The following is a 15,193-nucleotide window of genomic DNA, read 5'->3' on the forward strand; positions in this document are numbered from 1 at the left end:
GTTGCAGAAGACCAGTTCTAACTCGGATCGTGACAGGGTTGTTTATACTTTATACGAACAATTGTTTCATTCTCAAAAGTTTTATGAATACTAGTTGTACGCATAGAGGGACGTTGCCGACTACTTAAGTAAATATTGTAGTGTAGTTTGTAACACTCTTACCTGGATATAGTAGATACCTTTTTGGGAGATATATGTACAATACTTTTGTGACCACTTAAACATGAGTAGTATGGCTTGCCCCACGAAAGCTATAACCTCATTAAATTGAAATATGGCATTCACGGTCCGTAACGGTGTATCGCCCGGGGCTCATTGTCTTTAAGACTGGGACTTCTGAGAAACTACTTTACAAATTGCAGTGGTGCATTACATTAATGCCTGTTACCATGGCAATGGGAAATTATTACAGTGTGATAATATTACACACTGTCCTCTCACATCAAACTATCCACTGTGAAGATTCGGATTAGAAATGGTCTTCATCAACCCATGCTTATCGTAAGAGGCGACTAACAGGATCAGGTTGTCAGGCTCATTGACTTGGTTGATGCATGTCATTGTATCCCAATTGCGTAGATTGATGCTCATGACGTCAATCACTGGATTGACAGATCAAGCCTCGATTATTTACAGACCGCCATCATATAGAAGGAATAGTGCTTGGTGCTGCGATAAACATGAAATAAAATATCAAACATTTTAAAGCCAATTAACAGTCGCACTCTCATATCCCGAGGGCTGAAATATTCGCCACATGTAACATCCTCTCGCTGTGAATCTACCCAGTGAGCATCGATGCATTGGCACCATTGTTAACGGGCTTCAGTGCCTTAAGGATATGTGATGCACATTGAGCTTATCAAACGTCATTGGCACTGATGCACGAAAAACACACCTTGTCACGCGATTAGACAAATGGGGTTAACGTTGTTAATTATATTGAATTTTGCAGAAAAAAAATGATATTTAATATGTGAACCAATGACAGAGTCGATCGTTCTCATCTTCCTATAAAATCCAACAAGCGAATGTCAGCAGTTGAAATTGAGACAGAGCACCTGCGTCTGGCACCTGATGCGATGTGTGAAACCCCCATCCACACTGATGGTCTCCATGTCTGGGATGAAGATGATGTGGAGGCAAACAGAGAAGTAGATAATTCCTACAGAAAGGGAATAACACCATCTGAAGCTACTGAGTTTTATTCCAACTGGGTGGATGATAGTCTGAAGTACGAGAAGGTGAGAACGCATGTGATATAGTTTCAGCTGGCGAAACCCTTTCCCACCTACAGCAATACTTTCAGGTCATACATCTTTAGGTTGCAGGCCCGTATACAAGACTTGAGTGAGTTCACATGGACTGTAAAGTCAGTTTTAATATGGTTCCAGGTATAAACTTTTTACATGGAATAGTTACATGAAAATATTTTGTTCCTAAAAGTTATTTTAATATAAGTCCCTTTTCTCAGTCATAAGAAGAGGTCAACATTTGACGTCAAGAATATTGTACTAATATAGCCAACTGACGTACCATGTCGCAGTTTTCTTATTCATACCCATGCATGTTCAATGACTCCTCGTATACTCTTAATGCCGAGCGGTTGAGACAGTATAACAACAATAGCATCTTTTACCGTCTTTTGCCACCAACCTTCCGTTCTCCGGGCAGACACTCTGTCATCACTGATTTTCGGAGAAACATTTTTACCGCTATTTCACTGCTCAGTGGAATCTGTTTCGGCAGATAATCGAGAGTGGTTATTCTCTGGCGTTGACATTTTATATTTCATATATGTATATTATATTCAAATGTTCTACATCTCGCTAACGTCCTTCATATCGATGACAAGGCATTTACCTGTGCAAAACAATACTACAAATATAGCAGAGCGGTGACATTTAGATATTGGGACACAGTCGAGCAGATCTTAATATTTATCATATAATGGGTAGGTTTCTCGGCAGGATAAACCCAACGGATAAAAACGATATCCGTTGGGGTCATATGCGGATAGAGATGCAAATATCAAATGTCAAGTAGGGACTACTTTCACTGTTTATAAACAAACATGGCGTCGCCCTCGTCATTCTGCAATGGAGTCAGAATTAACCATTGGGAATCTGGATAAACTACAGAGATAATTGCTATTATTATCAAAAGAACAGTCTTATATACTGTAAATCAGTGTCTAACTGTGACGTAGCTAAGGCATTTTATTGTTTGGGCAACTTTGGAGAAATAAATTTCGAAATTCTTTTGCGAGGGCACGAGCCCTAGCCAAGCGGGATCAGTAGCCATATCTGCGCTTGTAGACCTCTGCGGCTTAAAACCTTCTCCACAAATTAAAATAGTTGGATTTGGCCGAAATATGTTTGAATTGTTACCTTGTTTCGTTTTGTCGCTGTGTGTACATCTGACTACACTTCTTAACGTTATGACAGATCGACTGTCAACAACGTCTGACCGTGGCCGTGACGTCTCATAAACCAGGGTTAGAGTAGCTTCCCTTTGACAAAGGGCAGTTACTCTAGCGGATAGACTGATGGATTGCCGCGAAAGGCAAATAAAAACAATTGTTGTTTTGTGTATATGTTGCTTCGCCACTGTATAAGAAACAGATTTCAGTTGGCTACTATATTGGCTACTGTCACTGTCCGACTGACACATCACTAACCCTGTGACGTAAGAAAATAATAATGCGCGCATTCTAGGAAAACTCGCAATGTTTCCGTAATGTTTGTGAGAGAGGGAAAGCGATTTTGAAGCACAGAATTAAAGAATGACATTTTATGATAAAGAGGTTGTCACGCTTGTGTGTTTGGGGATGGTAAATATCCTGTATTAGGAATAAACACCATGTATTTAGCGAGCCTTGGCAATGTTTATTCCTAATGCAGGATATTTACCTTCCCCAAACACACTCGCGTGATAACCTCTATGTTCATCACCTGCAGAGCAGACACGACTAGGTAAACATGTTAGACTGTTTAAGCAAGGAAGTGCAACAGTGTATGCTGTGGTGTAGTACGAATTTTACCTCTTGCCAAATATCGCAACTCTGCTTGCTTAAAGACACTATTCCTATCCTAACATTCTCGTAGAGGCTAGTCCTTACCAAATATTGGATTTCAAACAAAATGGGGAGGGGAGATTTTAAAGGTGAAAATATGAACGACCAGAGCCAGGGTTGAACACTTCTGTTCTATTCAACAATGGTGACAGATGAAACAGTTACTTTCTACACATGGAAAACAGTTGCAAGCGGCTGACAACTCAAGGTAACAGTCGTTGTCCAGTCGTCTCGGTGGTTCAAGAAGCTAAGATTAGATTTCAAGACAAGGTCAAAGCAACCGAGCAGCTGATGGTGAAGAAACCTGACAGTGAAGGTTTCAGTGGATGAACTGTACGGTGTCCATGTGATTCAGTATATTGAATCCTTGCTGACGTGTTACAGTTGGACGTCGAATGAGTTCTGCTTTGGTTGTATGTTTGATGAAGCAGTGCATGTTCACATTTGTCATGACCTGTCTGAACAAGACAAAGTCAATCAATACTTTAACATTGTCAGGAGTTAATGATGATCACGTGATTGAGACGTGGATTCAACTGAAACTTCTGTATTCATTGTATCAAATAGTGATACTACCAGGTTTTCGCGAAAAGGTAAGTGTATCCTGCCCCAACGATGACATCCGTCACAAACACATGTAAAGGCTAGTCAATTGTAGACATGAAAAACACAGAAACATGTGGTACACGTCTAAATAGGGAATTGCATCATTCTTGTCAGTACGAAATATGAGAAGGTAGGAACGTGAAATTGTTTTCAGCTGATAGACGCCGATTGACTATCGAACCTTGCAAATAAATAAAAGCGACAACACCTTTTCTATATTCTTAAGAAATCTCTGTTAAAAGCGAAGTCGACCCTACGATTCTGACTATTTCATGTGCACATATCTATAAATCACTTCAGACAGTGATGACACAAGGTGTTCGCGAAAAGGCGAGCGCATCCTGTACCAACGGCAGCAGGCGTCGCAAACACATGCAAAGGCAATACCACTACTCCATGTAGTATAATTACTCCCTATTTGATCAGGTATGATCAAATAGTCAAGTTGCATTAAGCGCAAGAAAGTTCTCATAGTATCATTACTACGGCGTTTGATAACATTCCCTCGCGTGCATCCACCAGTATTGTACATAGTGATGACGTTCAAGTTGGAAGCGGGGTCATCATGGAAAAGGTGGAATTATTTATATCATACGTCCTCATGACGCTCGGCAAATTGCCAAGTTTTATTTGTTTCATTGTTTTAGGCCACAGTCAGCAATATTATATTATAGCTGAACCACCCCGGTTCGTAAATATTCGAATCTGGGCCATAGGAACCACTGCTTGATACAAAAGCTCTTTTTTAGAAACCAGAAGACCCAGAACATGGCTGAAGATGTGTTGGACATTAATATCTTTTTGAGTTGTTCAAACTGGGAATAAGTTTATTATAGTTTTCTTTCAAAATTGAAAATAATATCCTCCTTACTTGAAGGCTGGAGGTTTCATAGCAAGTGACACTCGACTAACTATTAATCTACATTATTTTATGAATATATTCATCAATATAAATGTAACCAAATTCAACAACACTATAGACATCTGTGTTTTTTATAATTAAAAAGATAAATTACCATTTTTAGTGCACTTGTGCTAACAATTGAATTGCCTCCAGGATTAACTGGCTACAAAAAAATAAAGAATAATGGAATCGGAATGAAGCTATGTAATTAAGTATGATGATGTGGAACACATGTGTTACATTTATATACCAGATAACTCATAACTGTATATTTATTATTAAATAATTATAAATGCTTACATATCTCACATCTCCTCTAAAACCACAAGGAATATATAGCCCAACTTCCCATGGGTGATCTATGGTGTGAGATATGTCCATAGAAGTTTCAACCAATTTTAAACATTGCCGTAAAGGCAGACATATTTAAATGTAAGTTGTGACAATATTGATCCAATAGTTACATTTAATGCGCAATAAGTATGTGGTATTGCGTATTTAGTTACCCTCATATGGCGTTTGACCTTCATGTGGTCGCTTCCGTGGCCAGTGTTAGACCTTCGGACCGGAGAGCAAAAAGTCGATCTCCAGCCGCGTCATGCCAAAAGACGTTAAAAAGATGGTATTTGTTGTTACCCTGTCTGGGGCTCGACATGAAGGGGCTAAAACAAGACTCGGAGTCAGTATACTGTGTCTGAGTGGGGTATTACAAAAAATTGGTATGAGATCGAACTAGTACAAGCATCAACACACAAAACACACACACACACACACACACACACACACACACACACACACACACACACACACACACACACGTCCATGCAGGTCGCTATATAAGTGTAATAATCTTGAACACGACATTAAATTCCATTTCACCTCACTTTGATCCTCACATATGTCAAATACAATGGTATCCTCTCTCACACCATAATGTCAAACAATGTTGTCATTATCTAAAAGGGGGCACGGGTGGCCCAGTCGTCTATGCAGAGTTGCGTCCCTTGGGCACGCCAGAAACCTATGATTGTGGGTTCGAATCCCGGTTCGCCCCGATTATGTTTCTAGGTTTGTCAGCACCATGCCCGTGCTCGTGGGTTTCACCAAAGTGGTAAACGTCTGAGACCTGCATCACTTCGGGCTTTCCTCCCACATTAAGCTGACACGCCGTGATATAACTGGAATACTGTTAAAAGCGGTGTTAAACCCAACTCACTCACTCACTCACTCTCTCATTATCTAAAAACATTTTTTGAGTTTGATATCGGTTTATAATGTGAGGATAGTTTGGATCACCTTTATAGAAAAGTGCCATTATGAAGGAGAGAGTTTCCACTGAGTGAGTGAGTTAAACGTTAACGCCATTTATTCTTATATTTCGACAATATCTTGATGGGAACAAGTTCTACATGAATGATAAATACTGTGAAAGGTGATTGTGACTTCGTTGTGTGTCATTGTCACCACCTAATTGACGCATAATTGAAAGTAACAATCACTTCCTAACTGATTGAGGATCGCATATAAGACATAAGTATTAAGTCTTTCTGTACCTCGTGTCTAAATTACATGGGGAGTGGTAGGCTTCCACCAAGAGTGTGCCCGGGGAGTCCCGAGTCCCGTGGGTCCCGAATCCCCTGGGTCCCGAATCCCAGGGTCCCGGGTCCCGTGAGTCCCAAGTCCCGTGGGACCCGAATCCCGCGAGTCCCAAGTCCAGTGGGTCCTGAGTCCCGTGGGTCCCGAATCCTGTGAGTCGACTGCCGCTCCGGTCGCGTCTCTCTTCTTACCAGTACAAACATACAGTTTTATACATGATAATGATGAATTGAATTTGACATTTGCAGTTTTAATGCTCTTATGGTTTCTCATAATGTGATCTAGGTTCTGCAAACTGCATCTTCTCAGACACTACTGGACGAATGAAGCGGAAACTTCACATGCGCGTTCCAATCAGTGATGTCACATACAAGTGTTCAAGAGGTTGAATCCGATTTTCAATAGTCACTACCGCAGCCTTTTGGAAAACAACCTTCATCGTCTTGTTGATATAGTGTGTGTGTGTGTGTGGGGGGGGGGGGGGGGGGGGAGAGAGGGGAGGGGGGAAGGAGGGGGGGAGGGGGGGGGGGTTTGGCCAAGAAGGTTAGGTATATGACATGATATCATAAGGGTAACGCTATTTTTTCAGGGCATTATCATTTGCAGAAGCCCGAGGTCTTCTATTAACTGTCCGACGAAGGTGGGCAGTTGAAAAGACCGAGGGCTTCTGCAAGTGATAATGCCCTGAAAAAGAGCGTTACCGTTATTATGGCTAAAATGGATGGATTGTTTTAATCAAATTAAAAGAAACAACAATATCGGGTTTGAAACATTTACTGCAATCAACACGAATGTCACTGACACACGTTCACAAATATGGAAAAGTCATAGAACAGACCAGATGACGTCACTATTGAACGTGGCGTCACCTATCCTATCCTATGACGTCACCTAACAACGGGCGTGATAATGGCCCGTCGTCAAGCAATATGAGGGCATTATCAAGTTACAGTGGCCCGCTCATTTCTGATAACATGCGGGCGGTTTAGTGATAATTCTATCCATTTTAGCTATAATATAAGGGTAACGCTCTTTTTAAGGGCATTATCATTTGCAGAAGCCCGAGGTTTTCCATTAACTGCCCGACGAAGGAGTGCAGTTGAAAAGACCGAGGGCTTCTGCAAAATAATGATAATGCCCTGAAAAAGAGCGTTACCGTTATTATAGCTAAAATGGATGGAATTTGTTATCAAATAAAAAGAAACAACAACATCGGTTTTGAAACATTTACTGCAATCAACACGAATGTCACTGACGACATTTTACAAATATGGAAACGTCATAGAACAAACCAGATGGCGTCACTATAATACGTAACGTCATTTTCTCTACCCTATGACGTCAGCTAACAACGGGCTTGATAATGGCCCGTCGTCAAGCAATATGAGGGCATTATCAAGTTACAGTGGCCCGCTCATTTCTGATAACATGCGGGCGGTTTGATGATAATTCTATCCATTTTTAGCTATAATGTTAAATAATGGCCACATGGCCAATTCCCTTCCACGGATTTACATACCTGACTAGAAACAAAACGGACCAATAAAACATACTTCATATACATGTAGGGTGACACAAATCTGTCCACAAGACTGTCCCTTTATATCGAGTCCAGCAATATTCCATAGCTTTTATGTTTTAGGAAGATCCGTGGAGGACATTTCTAAATTTGACGCATCAGTGACCAAAATGAAGTCCCCATGCAATTTCCCATTTTGACTTGTACCAAATGTTCTCGTGTTTTTCAGGTGAACACTTAAATTGTATTTGCATTTGTTTGTGACGGGCGCCACACACCTTGTGTCATCACCATGTGTTAAACAGTGTACGTACATGGTCATGATATACAATGAGTGAGTGAGTATGGTTTTACGCCGCTTTTAGCAATATTCCAGCAATATCACGGCGGGGGACACCAGAAATGGGCTTTACACATTGTACCCATGTCGAGAATCGAACCCGGGTCTTCGGCGTGACGAGCGAACGCTTAAACCACTAGGCTACCCGACCGCCCCCATGATATACAATGGGTCGCACAATGGACTCTGCCTTTAGTCACAATTGTGTAGGCGTAATTGTCGCTTAAATTATTATGAGTATTTTCTTGCAATCAAACTTAGGCTCTGTAGACATCACAGGAACAACCACGGGAACAATGAAGCTGAGACTTCACATGCTTGTCACCACAACGTGACATCCCTTGTTCCAGCAGATCGCATCCATTTTCTATATGGAATCCCACAAGGGCCATTTTGAAAACCTACTTGTATTTGTCCATTATTCAGCCAGTTTTGTGATGTCATGAAATTTGTAGCTTTTTAATCATTAGTGGGTCTCAACACGGGTTTCCTTTTTCATACAATTTGTTATTTTGACCTCTCAGTGGATAAGACATAGGGCAGGGCGTTTCTTATGCTGAATGGTGATAAACAAACACACACAAGCATATAAACAATGTTTTTTAATGTTGTGCATGACTTCGTTTAATAGTCACCACACGTCATTATGCAAATGACGTTTGTCCAAGCGGGGAGATAGACAATGACAAGTTGTATATTTTATTAGGCCTCCAAGCCAGAATGGCAGGAAGACTTATTGTAATCCTCGCTGCCTGTTTGGAGTCCATCCCCAATGAAATTGAAATTGGCATGTGCAATTATGTCTTTATATGCCAGCTGTTAGGAACATATGCTCATAAAATTATTTATTTCCATGTATTCCTAATGGTCCTTAAGCATAACGGAATGAATGGATATAATTAGCTCAGTTTTAAACATGAGTGAAATTAATGAACATAAAAGATCATACCTCAGCCGTTTCCATAGGGTTTGAAACTGATGCAAATGACAGGATTTATTACATATATTCCAAACGTGAAATGGTATTGGGAATGTTTGTCCGTCATACAAAATATTTCGAGAGTTCCAGGGGCGGTCGGGTAGCCTAGTGGTTAAAGCATTCGCTCGTCATGCCGAAGACCCGGGTTCGATTTTCGACATGGCCACAATGTGTGAAGCCCTTTTCTGGTGTCCCCCGGTGTAATCGTCTAATGTCAATGCTTTATGTCAGTTGTTGTAGGTTGATGGCAATGTTTTAAACATAATAAAATAACATTCACTTGGGGTGGTTTAAATAACTTCAGTTACAAATATCCCTATTTGTATGCAAGCCCTCAATTTGATAACGCAAGACGTAGAGTTCTCATCTCATATGTCATAGATCTGTTCTGTGGGAGCACCTCACTTATTATACGAGGAATGTGATCTCCTGTTACCCCTTAAATACAGAGGAGATTATCAGAGAGGGCAGAGAACGGGAGAACAGCAGCAGACCAGCAACCAGAAGGTCCCGAGTTGACAACCAGAGCCACTTCGTACTTGATAAACCTTCTACCTACCTACAGAACGTGTTGTGTTACACCGATGGGCCAATAGACAAGTGGTTCACATCTTTGCATGAAGAGCGAGGATCACCATAGGAACGTAGCTGGCGATGAGTGAGAAAACCATTCCCCTTGGCTGGGACGTAGAAGACTTTGAGGCGATCGGGGAGGCACACTGTGTTCACAGAAGAGGAATAGCAATTTCTCAGGCTGCTGAACAATGTTCAGCCTGGAGCAGGAAGTGTAGATTTAAAACGTCAACGCCAGATTATAGTCAGTCTCGATTATAGACGCCAGATTATAGTCAGTCGAAACAAATTCCATTTGGGGAAGAGGGAAAAAAGCCGTGAAAATTGTATGAATGGATCACTTAAATTGTTGTTTGACCCTGCTATGAAGCTTTGTTTCATCCTCTGGCCTATTTGTGTATTCTCTGTTACGTTTTTTTTCTAATAAATCTATTGTTGGAAACATTCCAGTAAAAGCAGTTGAGCTACCGAGCCTTTTCATTGAATTCTATCAAGCAGATGTATTTCAGGATCTTTGTCCAGGGCGGTACAACGGCCCCATGATAGCAGGCAAGGTAGTTGCTGATTATTTTGAAGGCGACAGGGAGAAGAAGAAGATTATGGACATCGCTGCAGGAACTGGCTTCGTAGCTGAACAAGTAAGGTCATTGTATCTGATTAGATAATTCAGCAGCCCAATGTAAATGGGGAATGATTTAAGGTTTTGCCAGAATTTGACCAACGCCGCACTGGTTTTGAAATCATGCAGTGCTCAGGGCCATATCAAGGATGAAATATCAAATATATTTTCTTTATAGCCCTGAGGATTTTTTGTTTGGCGACATCGATAAGTCCTGTCTTCGTCATCGCCTGAAAAGTTGGTTCAAATAATAACTCATCGTCAAGAAGCATATATACCCAAGGTCAATGAAACATGTTACATGTCATCCCAGTGAAGGTGATCGTAAATACGTTTGGCATTTTCACTTTTTATTTTGAATCATATTTTATTGTCCGAATGTACAGTGTGATACAGCAATAGTGACACACTGGCCCTCTTAGCATGGCAGGTCTTCCAGGGTAAGCCTCTGAAGGTTGTCTTAGTAGCCACACTGATAAAGATATGGAATAGGACATAATGTGCCTCGCCTTTGTTGCAGCTGAAGACCCATGGGTTTGTTCACATTGACGCACTGGAACCTTCCAGCAAGATGCTGCTGAGGGCGAAGGAGAAGGGCTTGTACGAGGACTTTTACACCGAGTATCTGTGCGAGGTCCCACTGCCTATCCCCAATGGTAATCCAGTCAACATATGAATAGACAATGTGAAGCTGACAGACTTGATATTTTCGTACCGAACATTTTCGAAGCTTGTGCCATCTGTTGTTGAGTGTCCTTTCAAGATTGGGAACTTCATCACGTGGTATTTTGAAATCGGCAGTGTTTCAGCAAGGATTGAAAACGTTTTAGATATAAATATATTGTGGAGTCCTCTTTTCATTCTATTAAATTAAACATAATTATTATCATTTTATTACTTTTAAAACGTCTTGGAGAGTTGGAGATGAATGCTTTTGATTGTATTGACTTCATGTGTTATTGTTGTATTGAAGTGTGATTAGGCTTCATGACCTCACAGTACCAGACACTGGAAAACAATGGTTATCATTACTATTTGGTGTTTACGTTCAATGGGATCTGAATAATCAGCCTTGAAACATTGCAGATACATACGACTGTGCCGTCACCAGCGGGGGGATGGGGGAAGGACACATTCCGTGTTCCGGAATTCCTGAGTTGATCCGGATCGTTAAACCAGGTAATTAAGTACCAGATGATGTGCTTGGTCTCTGTTTAAACTATTCTTGGTCTGGTCATGTTTAGCATACGTACATGTTAGGAATATTGATAAATCCAGATTGGCTTCTGTTTCTGTCAGATTGAGATTTTAGATTTATTGGTGCAGAAAGTATGTCAGCATAGATTCTATAATTTGGTCGCAATCATCGTATTCCAGTAATAAGGTATCATCAACTGTTTTGAACTCTCGGTCTGCCTTACAAAACCTAGTCTGAGGTTTGTGATGACTTTTTCGGGTTTCTCTAATTCAAAGTGAAAACTCTGTTTTTCTGTTAACAATGTCTCACTATGTGGCTCCAGTAGCTAACAGTGTAACTGTCAGGATCCTAGGATCATCAGTGTGTATGATGGACCTGCTTGTGGACGTGTTATGGTTTAACACGTGTGCCAAGTGAAGTAGAATGACATTTTCCATCTTGGAGGACTTCATGGGGTTAGGGAAATTCCAGTAACCATACCTTTGATGAATTTCCGTAGATTTCTAAATAACAGCTCTGACAAGTCACTATATTCCAAAATCTTTATTCAGTACAGTACAGGCCACAGGCCCTTTGTACAAACTGTATGGCATATTTATGGCAACAGTCACAATGATAAAATACGTGTTCTTTCTTCTTTACTGTGATACAGATATTTAGCGATATTAATAATCAGCTTTGTGTTGGCTGTAGATAAAAGAATGTTAAACTTATGGACATTTGGGTGTAGATAATATTTTGAAGGAATATAGAGATAGCGTAGGTGAGTGTATGCAGGGCACACTAGCAGGAAATGAAACTTGTTTTCTATTAGGCCAACTTGACATAGTTTGCAAAATCCTTTTTCGCGAGGGATATTAAGTTTTCTACCAGTTTCTATTTCCAGCCAGTGATCGCTGCATCTAAACCTTGACATACATGACCGGAATTTACTCACGGTTACACAATACAAATAATCTTCACACTTCAACGTTAATTTAAAATGAGAATAGAAGGACATTTTGGAGCTATTACATAAACTTCTATGCCATATTTGTTGAAAATTATCTTTCAAACGTTGAAATAACATCGAAGTAAATACCTGTACGTTACCGGGTGATTGTGATAACCAAACACGACCGAATCCGAGAGAAAATAACGTTGTTCTAATATTAGTAACCCAATTCTTCTTTCCTTGACTATCGTATGGATACATCATTTCATAGCACTTTTTAGGTAAGCGGATACCCGGCATACACATTAAACGTAGCCAATATTTAAAAGCTCTCATCATTGCATTGATATGTAAAGGGAATCTGCCACAAGTGTAAATTGCACATGACTTTTTGTTTTCCAGGCGGAATCATATGCATAGTAATGCGTGAAGTGTTCCTGAGAGACGTGGATGAATACAAAGATCGCCTGGAGCCACTCATGGACTCTCTGGAAAAGGAGGGGAAATGGAAAAAAGTATCGCGAGTTATTGTTTCAAATTATTTTATAAACATTACCGGCGTAGTGTTTCTCTACAGAGTTATTTGATTTCATGAAAACTCGTTTCACGTCCACCACAATGTGGAAGATACGCAGTTACAGATGAACTAGGGTTTATAGAAATGTAATCGTAGAGTTTCAATAAAAAATCAATAATCAAGTATATTGTAAACACAAACAAGGGGATTTAATAAACAATAATTCATTCACCATGTACAAGGATTGTCTTCTTTATATGTCTTAGTGGCATGACTCACGTGTGTGTGGTGCGAGGCATATGAACTAGCTGGGTGAGTGGGCTTGTACACTCCAAGACCGAAGGTTTAGGAATTGACGAGAATTGACATCTCCCAACAGCACGTGCAACCTCGTTGTACATGGCTTCCTTCCAATATCCACAATCCTTTTAAGTCTCAGATTTTTTTGTATGTCTGTATGTAATTGACAGTGTATGTGGAGAGGGGTTTTCTAAAGTGTCACTACTTGTCCCCAATTCATTTCACTTCCGTCAGTCAAATATATATAATATTTCACTAATCACTTTTGGCCCTGCCAAACCAGTGGTTGATAGCATGAGGAACGTCCCACGCCGTCGTGTGTGTGTGTGTGTGTGTGTGTGTGTGTGTGTGTGTGTGTTCGCACTAGTCCCAACTAATGCTGGTTTTATAGTGCTACTCCCCGAGATACCATGCCGTTTTTTGACATGGATAGCACTCAGACACACAATACTGACTCCGAGCCGACCAGTCTTTGATTTATCCCCCTTAATGCCGAGCGACAGGCGGGGTAACAACGAGTACCATCTTTTAACGTCTTTAAGGATAACAAAGCAGTGCATCTTACCGCTGGCCTTTCGTACTCCTGGCAGACGCTTCATCCAATATAGCAAGGTATCGGTCCGTTTTAATAACAATAATTATGGTCAAGGTAATTCTTTAGAATGAACACACGGTGAAAGTCGATAACATGAGCACTGATACACACTACCAGGCCGTGATGACCAAACAGCTTACGTTATCAACAGGGGAGCGAAGGCATGGTCCAAAATTGATATCAGAAATTGATAACACCAAAACAAAATAGTTAGTTATATATGAATTATTTGTCATTTGATTAATGTGCAGAAAAGAATAGATAGAAAATAGTGTACCTTATATGCTGAAATTTTGGAAAAGAAAATGGCACCTCCGAAAATTTACGGAATGTGATAGAAATGCTGCGCTAAATGGAAGTCTGACCTGGACACTCGCGTTTTGCGGCTGCTAAGAGAGGATTTTAGAGACGCTTGCATCATTCTGTTCAGAGCGATAAAGATTTTGAGAGCACAGAATAAGTACAAGTTTGAGAACGGGAACTGGTGTGTAATCGTTGAAATTATTAGTTCAGGCGTGGATAAGATACCAATGTCCGAATGCTCTAACCTATTTAACGGTTCCCTCTCATTAGTTACACAAACCATTTGTGACACGGATTTTACCAGTTGTCACACACAGGATATGGTGATTAATAAACACAATTCATACTCGTTTGGGTTGTTTCTGTTATCAGCTGTGCTCTGTCTCTACGCCTTACAAATAATCACAGAGGAAATACAGCCATTAAACATACTAACATTGACAAACATTCATTCGCTTTGGTTTAGAAATACTACATAAAACACATCAACGTGTATTCATATTTAATTTAATTTTGAAAAGAACTGCTATATCACAGCTGCCTGTAATTAATTGAGTCTGGGTCAGGTAAACAGTGATTGACATTATGAGCATAGTACAAAGAGCACAATCACCAAAGTCACAAGCACTGCAGACCTATTCAGTATTCTAAGCCAGATTTCCACAGTCATGTGGTGAAAACATTCAAAGCTCCTCCTTAAATATAATGGTGAAATATAGATGTTATCTTTTTGTTTTTATAGAAATTCAATTTAGACATCTTTATTTTTAGGGTTGTTAGTTTATAGTTAAGGGAGCAGTTCAAAAGTTTGTAAGATAAATCTTCATTCCTTAAGTGTGAGGATGTGGGATCAACAGATCTGCAAGTTTTCCATCAAATGAAATCAACTTTTCATGGATTATACTGCTATGATCATCATATATTTACCCTGGACTTTACTGTGATTAGTTCTTTTTTTATTGCTCACCTGATCAGTTACAAATGGCAAAAAAAGCAGCTTGAATGGATCAAATGCATGGATTGTCCCTTACTGCTAAAACAATTGCAAAGAAAACCAACTCTTGTCTAAAAGAATGAAACTTCTTTTGCATTTATTTTTCAACCACAAATGTTACATTCCAAAAACAATATCAA

At 40.1% G+C, this 15,193-nt stretch overlaps 1 protein-coding gene across 1 annotated transcript; it reads left to right on the plus strand.

Moving 5' to 3' along the window:
• The first annotated feature begins 1,031 nt into the window (after nucleotides 1-1,031).
• LOC139451898 (methyltransferase-like protein 27) lies at nucleotides 1,032-13,046 on the plus strand. Its single transcript, XM_071233188.1, has 5 exons — nucleotides 1,032-1,244; nucleotides 10,103-10,231; nucleotides 10,733-10,868; nucleotides 11,299-11,391; nucleotides 12,747-13,046. The coding sequence occupies exons 1-5, from the start codon at nucleotides 1,032-1,034 to the stop codon at nucleotides 12,929-12,931; spliced, it is 756 nt and encodes a 251-aa protein (XP_071089289.1). The 3' UTR covers nucleotides 12,932-13,046.
• Nucleotides 13,047-15,193: the final 2,147 nt, after the last annotated feature.

This window comes from Haliotis cracherodii, unplaced genomic scaffold, assembly GCF_022045235.1.
Source record: "Haliotis cracherodii isolate W230 unplaced genomic scaffold, xgHalCrac1.p SCAF_9, whole genome shotgun sequence".
In the NCBI taxonomy this organism is placed as follows: Eukaryota; Metazoa; Mollusca; class Gastropoda; order Lepetellida; family Haliotidae; genus Haliotis; species Haliotis cracherodii.

Excerpts from the sequence above, each read along its gene's own strand:
- LOC139451898 (XM_071233188.1), top strand. The coding sequence starts at position 1,032 with ATGTCAGCAGTTGAAATTGAGACAGAGCACCTGCGTCTGGCACCTGAT. Across the intron at positions 10,869-11,298 it reads CCCACTGCCTATCCCCAATG|ATACATACGACTGTGCCGTC; the intron begins GTAATCCAGTCA and ends GAAACATTGCAG. Across the intron at positions 11,392-12,746 it reads GATCCGGATCGTTAAACCAG|GCGGAATCATATGCATAGTA; the intron begins GTAATTAAGTAC and ends TTTGTTTTCCAG.